Here is a 19,904-nt window from a genome sequence, read left to right as displayed (position 1 = left end):
AAACACCTCCCACCATTCCCAACACACTCCATTCAATGCCTCCTGTGTTCTTCCATCAAAAAGATGTCAGAAGGATTTTGACGAATCTTGATGCTAAGAAAGCTCTATGTCCTGATGGTATTTCTCGACTTGTTCTCAAAACCTGTGCTCCTGAACTTACTCCTATTCTTTGCCGCCTTTTTTCACTTTCTTTTTCCAAAGGTGTTTTTCCTTCTGCTTGGAAATTTGCTCATATCCAGCCAGTTGCTAAAAAGGGTGACAAATCCCTCCCATCCAATTATCGTCCCATTGCAATTACTTCTACTCTTTCTAAAGTAATGGAGAAATCAATTAACCGCCAACTCTTAAACTACCTAGAAACCTTCCGTCTGATCAACGATCGTCAGTATGGATTCCGTCAGTGTCGATCCACTGGTGATATTCTGGCTTATGTTACCCATTTATGGACTAATTCAATGAAAAGGTTCGGTGAAACACAAGCAGTTGTTCTTGACATATCAAAGGCATTTCATCATGTTTGGCCTAAAGGTCTTCTAAAGAGGCTTCCATCTAATGGTTTGCCAACTGTTTTTAGTAATTGGTTATCCAGTTTTCTCCGATCGCTCACTGAGGGTGATGGTAGATGGCTCTCTGTCTTCTAACTTCTCCACTAATGCCGGTGTTCCCCAAGGTTCAGTTCTTTCCCCCACTCTTTTCCTCTTGTATATTAATGACCTTCTTCCATTGGCTGGAAATCCTATCCACAGTCTTGCCAATGATAGTACACTGCATTCTACTTTCTATTTTGGGAAACCTTGCCCTGCTCAATCAGCTTCAACTTCTCGAAAATCTGCTACCAATTCCTTAAATGCCGATCTTCAGGTAATTCTCCAGTGGGGCAAAGACAACTTAGTTGATCTCAACACTTCTAAAACTCAGTCTTGTCTTATATCTCACAAAAACAGGATTCTTCTGCTCCTATACTTATCTTTAGTGACACTCCGATTTCTAGGCAAAATGATATATCTCTTTTGGGGATTACCCTGACTTCTAATCTCTCTTGGCACAAACACATTACAAAATTGCTTCCTCTGCCTCTAAAAAACTTGGTTTTCTCTTTCGCTCTCGGTGATACTTTTCTTCCAAACAGCTGCTCACTCTATAAACTGCAAATGCGCCCTGCCATGGAATATTGTTCCCATATCTGGAGTGGTGCTCCCAAAACCTCTCTCAGGCTTCGTGATTCCATTCAGAAGAGGGCAGTTAGGTTAATTAATGATTCGTCTCTAACAGAGTCTTTCCACTTGCTGTCTCATAGACGTGCTGTGTCTGCTGCACACCTCTTCTACAGATACTTCCATGGGCACTGTTCTTCTGAATTGGCTTCTATAATTCCTGCTCTCTCTTTCAAAACAGTCTGAACACGTGCTGCCACCAGCCAACATCCATTTACTGTCCAACTTCAAACCCACAGAACCAACTTTTCATCTTCCTCATTTATTCATTCAACTGACGTTTTCTGGAACAACCTTCCTTCATACGTATTTCCTGAAAATTACAGTCTACAGAAGTTCAAGTCCAATGTCAACAAATATTTTCTTTCGTCTTCTCAACCTCCAACCCAAGCACAGTACTTAGTACTATAGGTTCTGATACCTCTGGTGTTTGGGGTTTACATTAAAAAAAAAAAAAAAAAAAAAAAAAAAAGGAAAAGAACACTACCCGCACAAGAAGAAAATAAACTTTAAATTTTGGAAAATATGGTCAAGAAAAATTTCAGGGTCCAAGAAGGATGAAACAACAGGACAATAAAGAAAACTGCATAACAAAGAGTTGGGTGAAAAATATAGACAAGATATTGGTAGAGATAACCTGAACTTGAAGCAAGAATATAACTTACTCTTGCAATGATGGGAAGATGGAGTGAAGACATATGGGGGGGGTAAGAGATAGAGAGAGAGAGAGAGAGAGAGAGAGAGAGAGAGAGAGAGAGAGAGAGAGAGACATAACTATATGTAGCTAGTTCAAAATATGGCAAAATGAAGGTCACTTGCCAAAGGCCCTTGTGGCCCATTGCATAACAGAGTGAGTGAGTGATTAAAGAAGCAATGCAAGGTCATAATAAAGATGGGATATAGCACAAATTTTAAAAGGGACATCATGCCTGAATGACCTGATTAGTTATTATGTGCTGGTCACCAAGGAACTGGATGCAAATAAAAATTTTGATGCTCCTCTAGTATTTAGGAAGGGGAAGAGGGAATGAGGTTGTGTCACTGATATCACCTAGGATGGCAAACACTAATCTTTCCTGAATACCTGTTTATTTTTTATTCTTCAATGTTTCAGGTTCGACCCTTGCACTATTGCAAGACCATACAGTCAGCTATCACCCTTTGCACTCTGGCAGGCCTCGGGACCTATCAGTTCACAGTTTGTTCATTCAAACTCTAAGGCCACAGATGCTTCACGTTATGCATTGTACTCCATGAATATTTTAAGCAGCTGGCCCATTTCTTTAAATATTCTTTTAGTGGCATGGTATGTAGGTGTATCAAGAACTGAACATCGATGAAATAATGAGCAATTAAACTTGCATGGAGTGTAATCAGCCTTTAATTTCCTAAAGAATTACAGATTATTCTCAGATGTTTCGAGGTACTTCTTGCAAGACTTCTTTAGTGACTGTAGAACAGCAGAACCAGTAAACTATCGTGACTTGATTTACACTGTTTTTAATTTGATTATACACTTCACATTTGTTAAGGAAAAGAAAAAAAATACATTACCATCCCTATGTCCCCCAAATTAATGATCATATTAAAAGTATAACCAAAAAATATGGGTTGTACACGCAATTTACAAGAACATCATTAGAAAACAGGCCTTGTGCGTCGGGTTGCATATCATCCAAGTTTCTTGGAATGACTGACTAATTGGTTAAAATAAATAAATAATATATACATAAGATAAAACAGAGGTAAAATAAGATAAAAGTGTTAAAATATATTATATAATAAAAGCATTAAAATACATAGTAATTTTTGAAGCAAAGTGCCTCTTCATCAGCTAGTCGGTGAATGGTGTACTTCAGTATATATTAATGGTTATATTAGCAAAAGTCAGCTGGGCATGATCATCTATCACGAGTCTGGTGTCAGTAGAACAGAATTACATATGCGTGATGACCGCCAGTGTTCATCGCACTGCAAACAGTACATTCTATAATAGGGTGTAAGTGCACTCCCCCTCGTGCGATTCATAGTACAGGTCGACCATCACTAATCCAGCTACTGGTAATCTGGTTCCACCACTAATTCGGACATAATTTCTGTGAACATAATTTCAAATTTCCCGGGTCGGCGCACTGACCTGTCGATACTGTTTTGGTGGCATTGGTTGCAGCATCAGCTGCAACCACACAATCCAAGACGGTCACAAAAATTAACTGCCAAACAGATACCTGTTTGGTATCTGTTTAATACTGGCTTTTCAGTACTAATTTAAAAAAATAATTATCCATGATTTATTCACATAAAGGTTATAAAATCGACACCAATAAATATCCAAATCCCTATTTATCCAAAATATCCAAACATCCAAATCCCTATTCTCATTCTAAATACTCTTACCCCTCAGTACAAACTAACCTATAATCGCCCCAGGTATATCAGTTCGCATAACGTTCCAGGAATTGACATGCCCTGTGAATAAAGGTTGCCCGCAAAGCTCAATCCTTGGCGCTTTCTTCTGGACAACTGTTTTAGATGAATTTGTGGCCTTGAATCTGAGCCCAGTGGAAAGCCTAGCCTTTGCAGCTGATTTGATTCTTCTTGTAAAAGGAAACACAAGAGTAGCCACTCTTGTGTTTCCTTTTACAAGGTCAAATGCCACCTTCATGCAACTGCAGAAGTGGGCACAAATGCTACCCTATGCAACTGTAGGAGAGGGCACAAATGCACGTGCTCAGGATATCACCTGAAAAAAAAAACTAAATCCATACCTTATTAAACTAAAACCATAAAAGGAAACCTAACGAGATCCCCTCAAACTAAAATTAATGAAAAAAAGCATAAAAATGGTATCAGAACTAAAATACATAGGGATTGTTTTTGACTGAAAATTAATTCCTTATCCTCAGTTGGCATACTTGACAAAAAAGTGAGCAACTACGCAGGCATGATTGCCTGGATAAAACGGGCTGAGTGAGGGGCTCAAAAGAACGACCCTGGCAATCATATACCAAACAATGTTCTTGCTTATCATCACCTATGGAGCCAGTGCTTGCATTAGCATTAGCATTAGTAGAGGCATATGATGCAAGAAAGCAAGCTTATTCAGCATCAGCCAAAAAAAAAAAAAAAAAAAAAACCAACCACTACTCCCATTTCACCCCTCAATTCGTTCGAAATACCTGTCCAGCTGAGCCTTAAATTTGTTTAGGCTATCAACTTCAACAACAAGCGATGGAAGTCTATTCCACAAACCAACTGCCCGCTGGCTAAAGGCGAATTTCCGCACATCTATCCGACATCCGTCCTTCCTCAATTTGAATTTATGCCCTCTCAGGTGATTATTCTGAGCAAGAGGAAGAATCCCATCGGCATTGAGCATGCTCAAGCCATTCAAAGCCTTGTACACCTCTATCAGATCACCTCGGCGATGCCTAGTCTCCAGGCTCTGTAATTTGCAAAACTTAAGCCTTTCTTCGTAAGAGCAACCCTTTGTTCCATTCACTAATCTTGTTGCCCTTCTCTGTACTCGTTCCAGCAGCTCTACATCCTTCTTGAAATGAGGCCTCCAGACCTGTATACAGTACTCAAGGTGTGGCCTGACCAATGCCTTATACAAGGGAATAATCACATCCCTGTCCCTGCTAGAAAAATTCCTGTATATCATTGACAAGACACCATGAGCTACTCTTGCAGCTCGTCTGCACTGCTCAGAGAACTTCATATCTGCCTGCACAATTACCCCCAGGTCCTTTTCATTCTCTACCACTGTCAGCGTAGTACCACAGAGTTGATACGTTGATCTGGGGTTACTGTTTCCCATATGTAGTACTTTACATTTGTCAATGTTAAACTTCATTTGCCACCTCTCAGCCCATCTGCTCAACCTTTCCAGATCCTGTTGCAGCAGCATAGTATCAGTAGTGTCCTTAACAACCCTGCCAACCTTTGTATCGTCTGCAAACTTGGACATTAAGCCTGATACACCATCATCAATATCATTTATAAATACAGAAAACAACAATGGACCCAACACTGAACCCTGAGGAACTCCACTAATAACATTAGTCCACGTTGAGCAGTGTCCATTGATTACCACTCTCTGTCTTCTGCCACTCAACCATCCCTTTATCCATAGCAGCAATTTGCCTCGAATGCCACACTTCTCCAATTTGTGCAGCAGTCTTCCATGCGCAACAGTATCAAAAGCCTTTCTAAGATCCAAATATATAATATCAAAGTTATTCCCTGCATCCAGTTCTTTTGTGACTACATCATAGTATCCAATCAAATTGGTCAGACAAGACCTGCCCTTAACAAACCCATGCTGTGTCTGAGCTATAACTGAATTCTTGTCCAGATGATCCTGCAGTGCTTCTTTAACCAGTGCCTCCATTAATTTTCCTGGAACCGAAGTTAAACTAACAGGTCTATAATTACTTGTGTCAGCCTTTGATCCTCCTTTGTGAATTGGGGTTACATTTGCACATCTCCAGTCCATGGGTACCTCCCCTGAGTCCAAAGAAGCTCTCATAATTATGGCTAGGGGTTTGCTTACTTCCTTTGCTGCCTCCTTTAATATAACTGGATAGATCCCATCCACCCCGGGTGCCTTTTTTATGTTTATCCTCAACAATTTCTCCTCCACTTTCCTCTCAGTTATTAGAAAATCATCTAGCTCACTGCCAATGTTTACTTCACCTACGACATTCCCCTTCCTGAATAACTCCTCATGCGTGAATGTAGATGCAAAATACTCGTTTAGATTGTTAGCCACCTGAGCTGGATCCTCAACTGTTGAACCATCAACATCCAGTGGACCAATCTGATTCATCCCTTTTCTTCTTGAGTTTAAATAGGTAAAGAACTCTTTTCTGTTTTTCTTTGCATCCTTTGCCAAGGATTTCTCATAATCTGCCTTTGCCTGCCTAATCTCCTTTGTGACTTGGTTACAGACCAACTTATATCTATCATAGGCTTCCACGTCACCCATTAATTTGTATGTATCCCATGCATTTTTCTTCTCTGTCATATGTCTCATTAGTTCATCTGTCAACCATTTAGGCCTGAACCTTGAACAATATTTCTTGGTTGGTATGTAAAGCCTGGTAGCTTCCAAGATTAGTTCCTTGAATGCTTCCCATTTTGAATTTGCTGTTGGTAACATCATCAGTTGGTCCCACTGTATAGAATTTAAATACTGTCTCAGACCATCATAGTCGCCTTTACGAAAGCAAAAACCCTTCCCTTTACCTCTGATGGTAGTTACCTCCTTGAGTAAATCCCACTTCAGCACACTGTGATCACTGCCACCCAGTGGTTCATTTATCTGCAGATTTCTAATGCATGAAGAATCACTACTGATAATCAGATCAAGAGTATTACTCCCTCTAGTTGCCTCCCGAACATGCTGGTGTAGAAAACAATCATCCAATAAATCCACAAAAGCCTTGCTAGTGTGTGAGTGACCAACCCACAAATTCCAGTCAATATCTGGGAAATTAAAATCCCCCATTATAAGACTCTCTGATTTACTGGCCCATTCTATTTCCCTGTACAGTATCTTATTATACTCATCAGAATCATTAGGCCTATAGCACACTCCTACTCTCAATTTTGATTTACCTATGCTTATGTCACACCAAACTGACTCAACACTGCACTGTCCAGCGATGTCAACTGGCTTCACTTCCTTGGATTTTATGTGTTTTTTAACTAATAGCATAACCCCTCCTCCCTTCCTATCCTGTCTATCCTTTCTGTAGACGTTGTACTCCCCAAATTCCAGTTCTGCATTCCTTATATCTGTGTGATACCACGTCTCTGATATCCCAACAATATCTGCCTTTGATGTTTTGAGTAATACCTCAAATTCATCAAATTTATTTACTAAACTCCTAGCATTAGTGTACACGCAAGTATACATGCACCTGTTTCTATTCTTAGCTACCCTAACACAACCCATGTGTTTACTTGTACCGCAATGACTTCCAGCAGTCTCTGAAATATCCTGCATCTTGTTTTTCAGGCTTCTGCTCATTCCAATAGAAGCAGTGCAAGAATCTCTTTCACCTCTGCCAGTGGCTACTGTTAATCCATTAGTCTTTGTCTCCCCCCAAGCTAGCAGTTTTCCGACCCACCTAAGACTGCCTCGATAGCATCAGCAAATATTCTTGCACCCTTTCTATTTAAGTGTATCCCATCCCTGTAGAAGCAATCTCTCCTGTTAACAAGTACAGTCCAGGCTGAAAAAAATTCTACCCCTTCAGCCTTGCACAATCTTTCCAGGGCCGAATTGATCGACAAGGCTCTCATCATATACTCCCTCCTATCGTGTCTGGGCAGAATTGCAGACACTTTCAAATTCAACCCTACTTCACGGCTTTTTTTCAACAGTGACCTGTACTTGTTAAGTAATTCCGCTGGTCTCCTACTCTTAATATCATTTGTGCCAACGTGTACAACTATATCACCTTTTGTGCCCTTAAAAGATGATATCTGCTCTACAACGTCATCAACCTTTGCCCCTGGCAGACTTGGTTTACCTACACGGCCATAGTCAGAAACAGGAACAAATTAGAGAAAATTCAGAGAACAATACTTCTCACTATCACCAGAGCATGTTACACTGTGAGCACACCAACACTGCAGGTGCTGGCTGGTGCTCTCACACTTTATTTGGAAGTAGCCAAAAGAGGCTTATATTACAGACTTAAAAAGGGCATGCCCACAGAATTTCTGGGGTAGCACTTGACACAGCCAACATCATCAAGACTGAAAGAAAGAGAATAGCCACAAAGCTCCATGAGCTAAGGCAAACAACTTGGGAGCAGGAAACCAGAGGTCTGGTTACCAAAAGGTTTCTCCCACAGGTGGCAATGGTTAGTCCAAAGCCACTAAAGTTGTATGTCCCTGGACCTTTCACAACATTTATATTGACAGGTCAAGGCTCCCTAAAGGCTAAATTAACTTCCTTAAGGGCTGACTAATGATCCAAACTGCAGCTGTGGCAAAAGTGAGGACTAGGCACACATTCTCTATGAATGTAAAATTTATGATATACCAAGAACCCCATTAATAGCAGAAATTGACCATACTTGAAATGTGTACAAATATCCAGAGACAGGCCTTACAGCTAGGGCTTACAATACCGAGATTTCGGGATTTCAGTACTACTCCAGCACATTTTAGTGCAACTTTTTAACAGTCCTATAGCCTGGCCAACCAAAACTAATTGACTTAAATTTGTTGGATTTTTTTTTTTTTTAGGGGCCAATTGAAGGAAATGACTCGCCTTCAAAACTGGAAGACAATGTATACTGCATTTTGTTGATTGCTACTAGATAAACAAAAGGCATTTTAAACTCCTGTTGCAGGAGCAACCCATTCCTTCAGCAGGAATTTTTTTTTTTAACGAAAACCCCAAGCATTAGATGTATTAGAAACTATATATTTCCTTCAGCATAACATTTCTATCTATAGTACTTAGTACTGTGCATGGCATTAGCATTAGTAGAGGCATTTGATGCAAGAAGCAAGCTTATGCAGCATCAGCCAAAAAAAAAAAAAAAAAAACCCACTTCCACTTCACCCCTCTGTTCGTTCAAAATACCTGTCCAGCTGAGCCTTAAGCTATCAACCTCCACCACAAGGGATGGCAGTCTGTTCCACCAACCAACCACACGCTGGCTAAAGGCAAATTTCCGCACGTCTATCCTACATCTGTCTTTCCTCAATTTGAATTTATGCCCTCTCAGGTGATTTTTCTGAGCTAGAGGAAGAATCCCATCAGCATTGAGCATGCTTAAACCATTCAAGGCTTTATACACCTCTATCAGATCACCTCGCTGGTGCCTAGTCTCCAGACACTGTAATTTGCAAAACTTAAGCCTTTCTTCGTAAGAGCACCCCTTTGTTCCATTCACTAATCTTGTTGCCCTTCTCTGTACTCGTTCCAGCAGCTCTACATCCTTCTTCAAATGAGGCCTCCAGACCTGTATACAGTACTCTAGGTGTGGCCTGACCATTGCCTTATACAATGGAATAATCACCTCCTTATCCCTGCTGGAAAAATTCCTGTATATCATTGACAATACTCCATGAGCTACTCTTGCAGCCCGTCTGCACTGCTCAGAGAACTTCATATCTGCCTGCACAATCACCCCCAAGTCCCTTTCATTCTCTACCACTGTCAGTGTAGTACCACAGAGTTGATACGTTGCTCTGGGGTTGCTGTTTCCCATGTGTAGTACTTTACATTTGTCAATGTTAAACTTCATTTGCCACCTCTCAGCCCATCTGCTCAACCTTTCCAGATCCTGTTGCAGCAGCATAGTGTCAGTAGTGTCCTTGACAACCCTGCCAACCTTTGTATCATCTGCAAACTTGGACATTAAGCTTGATATACCATCATCAATATCATTTATAAATGCAGAAAACAATAATGGACCCAACACTGAGCCCTGAGGGACTCCACTAATAACATTAGTCCACGATGAGCAGTGTCCATTGATTACCACTCTCTGTCTTCTCCCCCTCAACCACCCCTTTATCCATAGCAGCAATTTGCCTCCAATTTCACACTGCTCCAATTTGTGTAGCAGTCTTCCATGTGCAACAGTATCAAAAGCCTTTCTAAGATCCAAGTATATAATATCAAAGTTATTCCCTGCATCCAGTTCTTTTGTGACTGCATCATAGTATCCAATCAAGTTGGTCAGGCAAGACTTCCCCTTAACAAAACCATGCTGTGTCTGAGCTATAACTGAAGTCTTGTCTAAATGATCCTGCAGTGCTTCTTTAACCAGTGCCTCCATTAATTTTCCTGGAACAGAAGTTAAGCTCACAGGTCTATAATTACTTGTGTCAGCCTTTGATCCTCCTTTGTGAATTGGGGTCACATTTGCACATTTCCAGTCTATGGGTACCTCCCCTGAGTCCAAGGAAGCTCTCATAATTATGGCTAAGGGTTTGCTTACTTCCTTTGCTCCCTCCTTTAATATAACTGGATAGATCCCATCCACCCCGGGTGCCTTTCTTGTGTTTATCTTCCACAGTTTCTCCTCCACTTTACTCCCAGTTATTTCAAGATTCTGTAGCTTACTGCTAGAGTTGAATACACCTCTGGCATTCCCCTTGCTGAATAACTCCTCATGTGTGAATGTCGATGCAAAATATTCATTTAGTTTGTTAGCTACCTGAGCAGGATCATCAACAGTTGACCCATCAATATCAAGTGGACCAATCTGATTCATCCCCTTCCTTCTAGAGTTTACATAAGTAAAGAACTCTTTGCTGTTTTTCTTTGCATCCCTTGCCAAGGATTTCTCGTAATCTGCCTTCGCCTGCCTAACCTCCTTTGTAACTTGGTTGCATATCAACTTGTATCTATCATAGGCTTCTGTGCCATGTGTTAATTTGTAAGTATCCCATGCATTTTTCTTCTCTGCCATATGCCTAATTAGTTCATCTGACATCCATTTTGGCCTAAACCTTGAACAATATTTCTTAGTTGGTATGTAAAGCCTAGTAGCTTCCAAGATAAGTTCTTTGAATGCTTCCCATTTTGAATTTGCTGTTGGTAACATCATCAGTTGGTCCCACTGTATAGAATTTAAATACTGTCTCAGTCCATCGTAGTCGCCTTTACGGAAGCAATAACCCTTCCCTTTACCCCTAATGGTAGTTACCTCTTTCAGTAAATCCCACTTCAGCACACTGTGATCACTGCCACCTAGTGGTTCATTTATCTGCAGATTCTTAATGCATGAAGAATCACTACTGATAATCAGATCAAGAGTATTGCTCCCTCTTGTTGCCTCACGAACATGCTGATGTAGAAAACAATCATCCAATAAATCCACAAAAGCCTTGCTAGTGTGCGAGTGACCAACCCACAAATTCCAGTCAGTATCTGGGAAATTAAAATCCCCCATTATAAGACTCTCTGATTTACTGGCCCACTCTATTTCCCTGTACAATCTCTTATTATACTCATCAGAGTCATTAGGCCTATAGCACACTCCTACTCTCAATTTTGATTTCCCTATGCTTATGTCACACCAAACTGACTCGACACTGCCCTGTCCATCGATGTCGACTGGCTTCACTTCCTTGGACCTTATGTGTTTCTTAATTAATAGCCTAACCACTCCTCCCCTCCTGTCCTGTCTATCCTTTCTATACACATTGTATTCCCCAAATTCCAGTTCCGCATCCCTTATATCTGTGTGACACCACGTCTCTGATATCCCAACAATATCTGCCTTTGATGTTTTGAGCAATACCTCAAATTCATCAAATTTATTTACTAAACTCCTAGCATTGGTGTACACGCAAGTATACCTGCACCTGTTTCTATTCTTAGCTACCCTAACACAACCCATGTGTTTACTTGTACCGCAATGGCTCCCAGCAGTCTCTGAAATACCATGCATCTTGTTTTTCAGGCTTCTGCTCATTCTAATAGAAGCAGTGCAAGAATCTCTTTCACCTCTGCCAGTGGCTACTGTCAATCTATTGGTCTTTGTCTCTCCCCAAGCTAGCAGTTATGGGTTAAAGTTGAGAAGATGAAAGAAGATACTTGTTAACATTAGACTTGAATTGCTGTAGATTGTAATTTTCTGGCAATATATGTGAAGGGAGGTTGTTCCAAAAACTGTAAGTTGAAGGAGGAAATGAGGAAGAAGAAAAGTTGATTCTGTGAACTTTGAAGTTGGATAATAAAAGGATGCTGACTGGTGGTAGCATATGTTTGGACTAGACTGGAAAAGAGAGCAGGAATTATAGAAGCTAATTCAGAGGAACAGTGCCCATAGAAGTATCTGTAGAAGAGGCATGGAGCAGAAACAGAACATCTATGAGATTTTGTTAGAGATGAGTCATTAATTAACCTAACTGCCTCTCTTTTGAATGGAATCTAGAAGCCTGAGAGAGGTTTCGGGAGCACCACCCCAGATGTGTGAACAATATTCCATGGTAGGGTGAATTTGCAAAATCCAGTTTTTTAGATGCAGAGGAAGCAATATTTGTGATTTGCTTATGCCAAGTGAGAGATATTAGAAGTCAAAGTGAGTTAAGATAAGCATAGGAACAGAAGATTCCTTTTTGCAAGGATTTAAAAGTTGATTTCAATTCTTTTAAGTTTTAAAAGAATTGAAATCAACTAAGTTATCATTGCCCCACTGAAATCAGCATTTAAGGAACTGGTAGAAGATATTTGTGAAGTAAGTAGATATTTGATATATTTGCAGGGCAAGTTTTTGTGAAATTTGCTATTATCAGCAAAACTATGAATAGGATTTCCAGTCAATGGAAGAAAGTCATTAATAAACAAGGGGGAAAGAGTGGGAGAAAGAACTGAATCTTGGAGAACACCTGCATTAGTGGTGAAGTTTAGGAGACAGAAAGCCATCTTACCATCACCCACAATGTCAGAAAGAAAACTGGATACCCAAATGCACAAAAAAAAGTTAGCAAATGATAAGATGGAAGCTTATTTAGAAGACCTTTATGCTAAACACAATCAAAAGCCTTTGAAATGTCAAGAGCAGCCACTTAAGTTTCATCAAAATTTTCCATTTAATTTTTCCACAGATGGGTAATGTAAGTCAGCATATCACCAGTAGATCGCAAGAACAGAATACTCACGATCATTGATCAGATGGAAGGTGTCTAGATAGTTTTAGAGTTGGTGGTTAATAGAGTTCTCTAATACTTTATAAAGAGTAGAAGTAAGCACAGTGTGACAATAAATGGATGGAGGGACTTGTTGCCCTTTTTTGGGAACTGGCTAGACGTGAGCAATTTCCAAGCAGAAGGGAAGTTAACTAACTATCCAAATATGCTACTGTAGAAAATGCAAATTTTAAATGAATAATTTTAATTTGGTTTGAGAGACAATTAGAAGAATGTTATTAACCTCTCTACTTATTGTTTCGGTGATTTTTAAGATTATAAAAACTTTATCATAGTTTTCAAATAATAAATAAATTTTTTGTTGATACTCCAGGACAGCCACATAAGGTAAGAGGAGTTTACAAGATAAAGTAAATTCAAGAGCTTATACCATATTTAGAGTAACAAAGTTAAAACCAAGGTCATTCAAAGTGTGTGCACTTTTGTACCCTCAACGCTTATCATAACAAAAGTACCAATTATCATGATATGATAAAAATAAACAAAATAATTCATGATGGGGATATTTAATATGAAGACTTTACTTACTTTGTTATAAATCAGACTTGATTATTGTGAGTGGTATCATAATTATTATTTTAGATATCTATTTTGATAATCCATAAATATTAATACATTTTTACATGCATTTCAAAAAAAAAATGGTCACTGGAATTACACAATGACATTACAGGTTGTGACACTTAAGTGTATCTGTAGGTGACTGTTTAACTGTTGAAGTCATGTGTTATTATAGAGAAATAAAGAAGAGAGAAAAAATGATAATATTTAAAGTTATTGTTTTATAGTGGGATTTTGTTTATACTCCAATGTAAATTAAGTAAATTGAAAATGATTTTTATGTTTGGAAGTAAACTTTATCGATGATTAAACTGCTGTAATTATACATATTTTACAAATGAATAATAATAAATATTATTTTATGTATGCATAATACACATTTTATGAATTTAACTTGCATCTTCAGCCCATATTAATGCCTTTTAAAGTTAATGGAATTACTTATGGAACATATTGCAGTTTATTTAGATAAACAAGGTATCATTATGGTCTGTTTTATGAACAATTTTATAGATGCATACAAGATTTGGAAAGAATTACGATGCATTTCTCTTTATGTCAACTTAAAGCTAGTCATAAAGCATAAATTAAAAATAAAATAGTCACACATATTTTAAACACTCATACATTTACATGAAAAAAACACCGGGAGGATTAAGGTATCATAATTATAATTATTAGATATCTAAACATCATCAGTACTTCAGACCCTGTATAGTGTACAATCCCAACATGAAGTGTAATGAAATAAACTATTACTTTTAACTTGCCATTTGTGAGCTCATTTCTTTGAACACTCTGACCTTCGTGTTTCATTATTCTGAATAGGGGAATTACTTATGACTATGTGTCATTTTGAACAGGTTTTAAAATGTGAGATTGAAATTGTTCATAAGTTTTCAGTTAATTTTTGGGAAAGGAATAATTTCTTGTGCCAATTATGCAGAGTTAACAGTACACAGTGTATATAATAGTTAAATGGTATAGTTTAATGGTAACACATAAAATTACCTTGACACATTGACCTTAACACATTATTCAAGAAGTGGCAATGAAAGCTTACCATAATGCCCAAGATGGTGGCATATTCCTATAATAGTTTGCACAATTTTCTCATTTTTGAAATGACTAAATGGTTTTTCCAACCACCGAAAATTCATTAAGTCAAAGTTATTTCCTATTAAAAATAAAAACATATGTAATTCATTAAAATATAAATTTAACTAAAATTTTAATGAAATACTAAATACATTTGTCACATATTCAAAGAATTATTTCGAAGACAAAATGTGAATATTCTTTTGGGATGAAAAATGTTTTCATTCCCCCACTCCCCATCACAAAAGATTCTCAAGTTTAAAACTGTCTTCCCGAGGGAAAACAATTTCAATGCTGTTTTAAAATTACTATAGGATCAAGGAAACTTATGAAAAATACAAAACATGCGCAAATACAGTCAGTCCTCGTATAACACGGTCGTTATGTTCCTAGAAACCCTCATGCAATGCAAAATTGTGCAATATAAATACAGTAAACCCCCGCTATTCGCAGTATCTGTATTCGCAGTTTCATGGTCGCTGATTTAATATAAAATGAAACCTAAAAAATGTGAATTTTAAAGCACCGTGAACATTTTCCGCCATAAAAAAGATGGGCGTGGCTAAAATTATCTTTCCCGGTCAAAACAGCGCTTAGTGGGTGGTGGGAGAGGGGTGGCAAAATGCGAGTGTGGATGTTTCTGGCTAATCCTTGTTCAGTATGTGTTATGCACTTGTCATGGAAGGTTTCGTCGTTTGCTTTTAATTTATATGCTTATAAATTGAATAAATTTATCAATTTATAAATTGATATGCTTACAAAAGTGATAAATCTACCGTTTTGCAGTGTAAAACAGACTTTTTCGAGTGTGTTAATGGAAGAAAGTGACTTTACTGTGGACAAGTTCTTTCTAACCCGTACAAAAATATGGCTACGAATAACAAGGGAAATGTGAAAAGATCAAAGAAGGTGTTGACATTAGAGAATAAAATTGAGTTATTAGATAAAATTTCTAATGGTGAAAGTGTCTTCTCGGTGGCAAAACATTATAAAATCAATGAGTCAATGGTACGATCAATCAAGAAATCGGAAGAAAAAATCTGCCGCAGTGTCTGTGAAAACGCGCTAATTGCTTCAAAAATTTGCTCTGTAACTCGTGATGTTAAATTAGAAAAATGGAAAAAGCTTTAAATCTGTGGACAGAAGACTGAATTCAAAATAAAATTCCATTAAGTTCACTCATCATTCGTGAAAAAGCAAAACTCCTTTATCAACACTTTAGCGAAACTGGTGATAGCACTGGCGGGATAAGTTTTTTTTGCTAGCAAAGGCGTTTGTTTGAAAGATTTGTTTGAAATTTCTAATAAATATTATATTTAATATTAAAATGTTTCTTATTTTCATTTCGATGCATATGCTTGCATTTCACTATGTACTGTCTATGTACATAGTCATATTATGAAGGTACATATAATACATACATAGACAAAATTTTAGACTAGTTTTTCTTATATATTTCATACTTTGGAACGGAACCCCTTTATCACTATGGGAGCCATAACTCAGTATTCGCGTTTTCGGTATTCGCAGCATTTCTCAGGAACGTAACCTCCACGAATAGCGGGGGTTTACTGTAACTGGCCTTATAAGAAAAATAGGGTGCCAACCACACAAGATTGAACACACATTTGTAACCAAAACATTACCAAACGCAATAAATAATCATAATCATAAAAATCGTAATATTTTATTTTGATTTTTACATAATAAAATATTGCTAACGCTTTTGCTTTTATTGCAAACAAACTTGTTCCAGACGTCTTTTTAGTTTGATCTTCTAACCAAACAGATAGATGTTCCATCTCATCCAATTCTTTGTGTCTTGATCTGATGTCTTTTGTTACACTTTGAGTTGTTCCTAATACAAAAGCTGCTTTTATTTTCTGTGCATTCTTTCTGATTGTTCTTGGCGGTTAGGTTGTTATTACCTAACCTAACCTTAAAGGTTAAGTTAGGAGATAAGGTTTCCTAAACTGTCTGTCAAGCCAATATGTCAATCAATACATTGTTCTCAATGTCTAATGCTACTACCGATAACAAGCACCATCTGTTTACTAAGAAGGCAGGAACAAACTGTGGTACCTGCAAACCAGTTTGTCCAGCAAGTTTGCCGTGGTCTTGTATTGGCTTTCTTTACCTTAGCCACTTTTCTATTTCTCTCTGAACCTGCAGTATCTTCACTAGCACGCTTCCTTTTCACACCGTTTTCAAGTATTTTACTCATCTTTATGGAATAAAGCACGATTACAGTATAAAAAGAACAAAAATGAGGAGGCATGTTTGATACATACAAATAAAGCAGCGCACATGTAGCAACTGAGTAAACAACGCAGTAAGTGTTGCATTCAGCTGTTGTGATTCCGCCACATTCGACTGCCATTTTTTCTAAACACAAATTCGAGTAACTTTTTAAGTTACTCGAATTGTGCATAAGCAAATTCAGTTCATGTTATATGTGACAGCATTCCCCTATTTATAAATCGTGTATGATCGAATTCGTGTAGTGTAAATGCATGTTATACAAGGACTGACTGACTGTATGTATATTATATATTGGGTTACTCAAAAAGTTCCTACCGAGTTAAGATTTAAATTTATTTCTATTTTTAATATTATTTCTCTAAAACCATTGAGACTACCAAGTTCATTCAAATGAACTACTTACACAGAATTAATTTTTATGTAGTGCATTGCGGTGGTGTGACAATCATCAAATGGCATCGTACACCATGGAGCAGCAGATACATTCATAATTGAGGAATACTTCTTTTAGCAGAAAGCCCTGAAATTACCAGAACTTTTCAAAAGAAGTTCTGTGCCAAAATAGAGATGGAAACGCACACAATTATTAAACTTGTCCAGAAGTTTTGGAAGCCAGGATCTGATCGGAACAATTACTCTCAAAATGGCTGGCCACCAACCATAAGAAATTACATAATTAATAAGTTTCCTAATTAACAGCATAACCCCTCCTCTCTTCCTATCCTGTCTATCCTTTCTGTACACTGTGCTCACCAAATTCCAATTCTACATTTCTTATATCATTGTGACACCATGTCTCTGATATCCCAAAAATAACCGCCTTTGATATCTTGACGAGCACTTCAAATTCATCAAATTTATTTAATATACTCCTCGCATTGGTGTACATGAAAGTATACATGCACCCGTTCTTATTATTACTTACCTTTGTGCTGATCTTGGGGAGGTGCTTCCCCCCCACCCCAAGATGGCTCTTTTAATATGAGGTGCACTCAAGTTATAAGGTCTCCAAATTATTTCTCGCAAAATAATCGAAGTATAAGTGCGACTACTTTTAGTCTAATTGCCAATTAGTTCCAAATATTTTCATAGATGGCAGCACAATACAGTATATCACACTGACTGCATCACCCTAAAAAGTATACTGTTTATAATACTTAAAATGGCATCCTTCAGTCATCAGGAAGACACAAACAAAAAGACAATCATGTCAACTTGTGTGAAGCAATGCTTACTCGAAATGCTGCAGTAAATGGATATTTCTTTTCCTTGTTGTGACAATGTATGAGACATGGGTTCTTGTTCAATCCAGAAACGAAACACCAATTTGTCCAATGGAAGCACACTAATATTGTGTACCCAAGGGCAATACAATGACAGGAAATTCATATGAAGAAGTTCTGAAGAAAAAGTTACTCCCATCATTTCAGAAAATATGTTTACACAGACTGAATTTGTTTCCATCAGGACAATGCTTCACCCCATCATTCTGGAAATGTGCAAAAATTTTTTAAAGAAAACAATAGTGGGGTTATTCCACATCCTACATACTCACTTGGCAACGTTTGGTTGTTTCCAATGATGATGAATGTTCTTTGTGGCAGAAGTTTTCTTAGCCAATAAGCAGCTGCTTTTGCCATTTACCAGTGGGCCAAATATACCTCCAAAGAAAGCTTTGCTGTAGCCTTGGAAGAACAAGTATGAAATTGTGCAGCTTCTTGTAGACTATATTGAAAAGTGAGGCAAGTGTCACTTCCATATTTTGCGTACTTTATGAGAAATAAATTTGGAGACCTTATAACTTGAATGCACCTCACAGTTAGGACCAAAAATACCTCCTCCTGATGGTCTGGACTTGTTGGGAGGTTATATTTCTGAGAAAATTAGGAAAATAACAAATATTATGTGACAAAATTAGTCCTACTATGCTATGAGACCCCTAATAGTGCCTCTCATATGCCTGTACGATGAGCCAACAAAAATAGACATAAAAGTTACTCGCCATTTCCACCCTTAACTGGGGGGGGCATTCTTGTCTGATCAATGTGACTGGATACTGTGATACAATAACAAATAACCTGTATGCAAAAAAAACAATTTTGATATCATATACTTTGATTTCAGAAAAGCCTGCTATACAAATTGGAGCAGTGCATAGCATTAGGGATAAGTTACTTCCATTGATAAAGGAGCAGTTGAGTGTGGGAAGACAGAGAATGGTTGTCAATGGACAATGCTTTTCTTGGACTAGTATTATTCATCCAAGTCTGGGAATTTCCCAGAGTTCAGTGCAATGCCTATTGTTGTTTTCAATACAGTAGAATGCCGATTAGCTGAACTGATTTTGACAAAGGTGGTTTAGATAATCAAAAATTTGGATAATTCGATTATGGGAAAAAACATGCTTATCCACAGAAAGATAATTTATTAATTGCTGCACAATTTAAATACTAAATATAATTGAATGTTACAATGTACTCTCATACAGTAATAACAATGATAAATAAAAAAACTTAAAACTTTTATGACACATGAAACATGAAAAATGAAATGTACTTAAAACATGAAAAATGAAATGTACAGTAATTATAAATTAACATTTTCAAAATACTTTATTAGAAAATGTCCAACAATGATGTTTGTTCAGCAGACAAAAATTGTTTCCTAGCTGCTAAGTCTCACAAGTGTTTCAGTGTAAAGAGCTGTAGAGTAGTACATTCATCCTGCTTTTTGAAGAGCACTACATTCATTGCTATTTCAAGGCAGATGAAGGCTTCACTATGGCAGGGAGTTGGTTCATCATTTTCTTCCTTCTTCTTCTTGAATACTGTCAACAATTTGGTTGGAAACAGACTGGAATGGACTGGAATAATGACCATGTGGACTAACTAAGTGAGTGGAGGGGGTTTGCATCAAAGACAAAGCTTGCAGTCTTTGGTTATGATTCAGTTAATTGGCAATTTGGATAATGTGTTCTTCTGTATTTGATAATGATATTGATGAAGACACATCGGGCTTAATATTAAAGTTAGCAGATGTTACGAAGGTTAGCAGGATGACAGAAATCAGGGTATC

General features: G+C 37.8%; 1 protein-coding gene across 2 annotated transcripts in view; it reads right to left on the bottom strand.

Annotated features, from left to right (window-relative positions):
* The window catches only part of Tti1 (Telo2 interacting protein 1), a 600,292-nt gene that overhangs the window by 264,957 nt on the left and 315,431 nt on the right, over window positions 1–19,904 (bottom strand). For both annotated transcript variants that reach the window (XR_016547507.1, XM_090382195.1), the window contains exon 11: window positions 14,533–14,646. Coding sequence is in view for 1 of the 2 variants with exons in the window: in XM_090382195.1 (XP_090238321.1) it covers window positions 14,533–14,646 (114 nt within the window). In the remaining variant the exon portion in view is untranslated. The remainder of the gene's footprint in view (window positions 1–14,532; window positions 14,647–19,904) is intronic.

Source organism: Mastigoproctus giganteus, chromosome 10, assembly GCF_048544385.1.
Source record: "Mastigoproctus giganteus isolate SK-2022 chromosome 10, ASM4854438v1, whole genome shotgun sequence".
NCBI lineage: Eukaryota > Metazoa > Arthropoda > Arachnida > Uropygi > Thelyphonidae > Mastigoproctus > Mastigoproctus giganteus.
The sequence above is the reverse complement of the archived record's forward strand: the minus strand, read 5'-3'. Positions and strand labels throughout refer to the sequence as shown.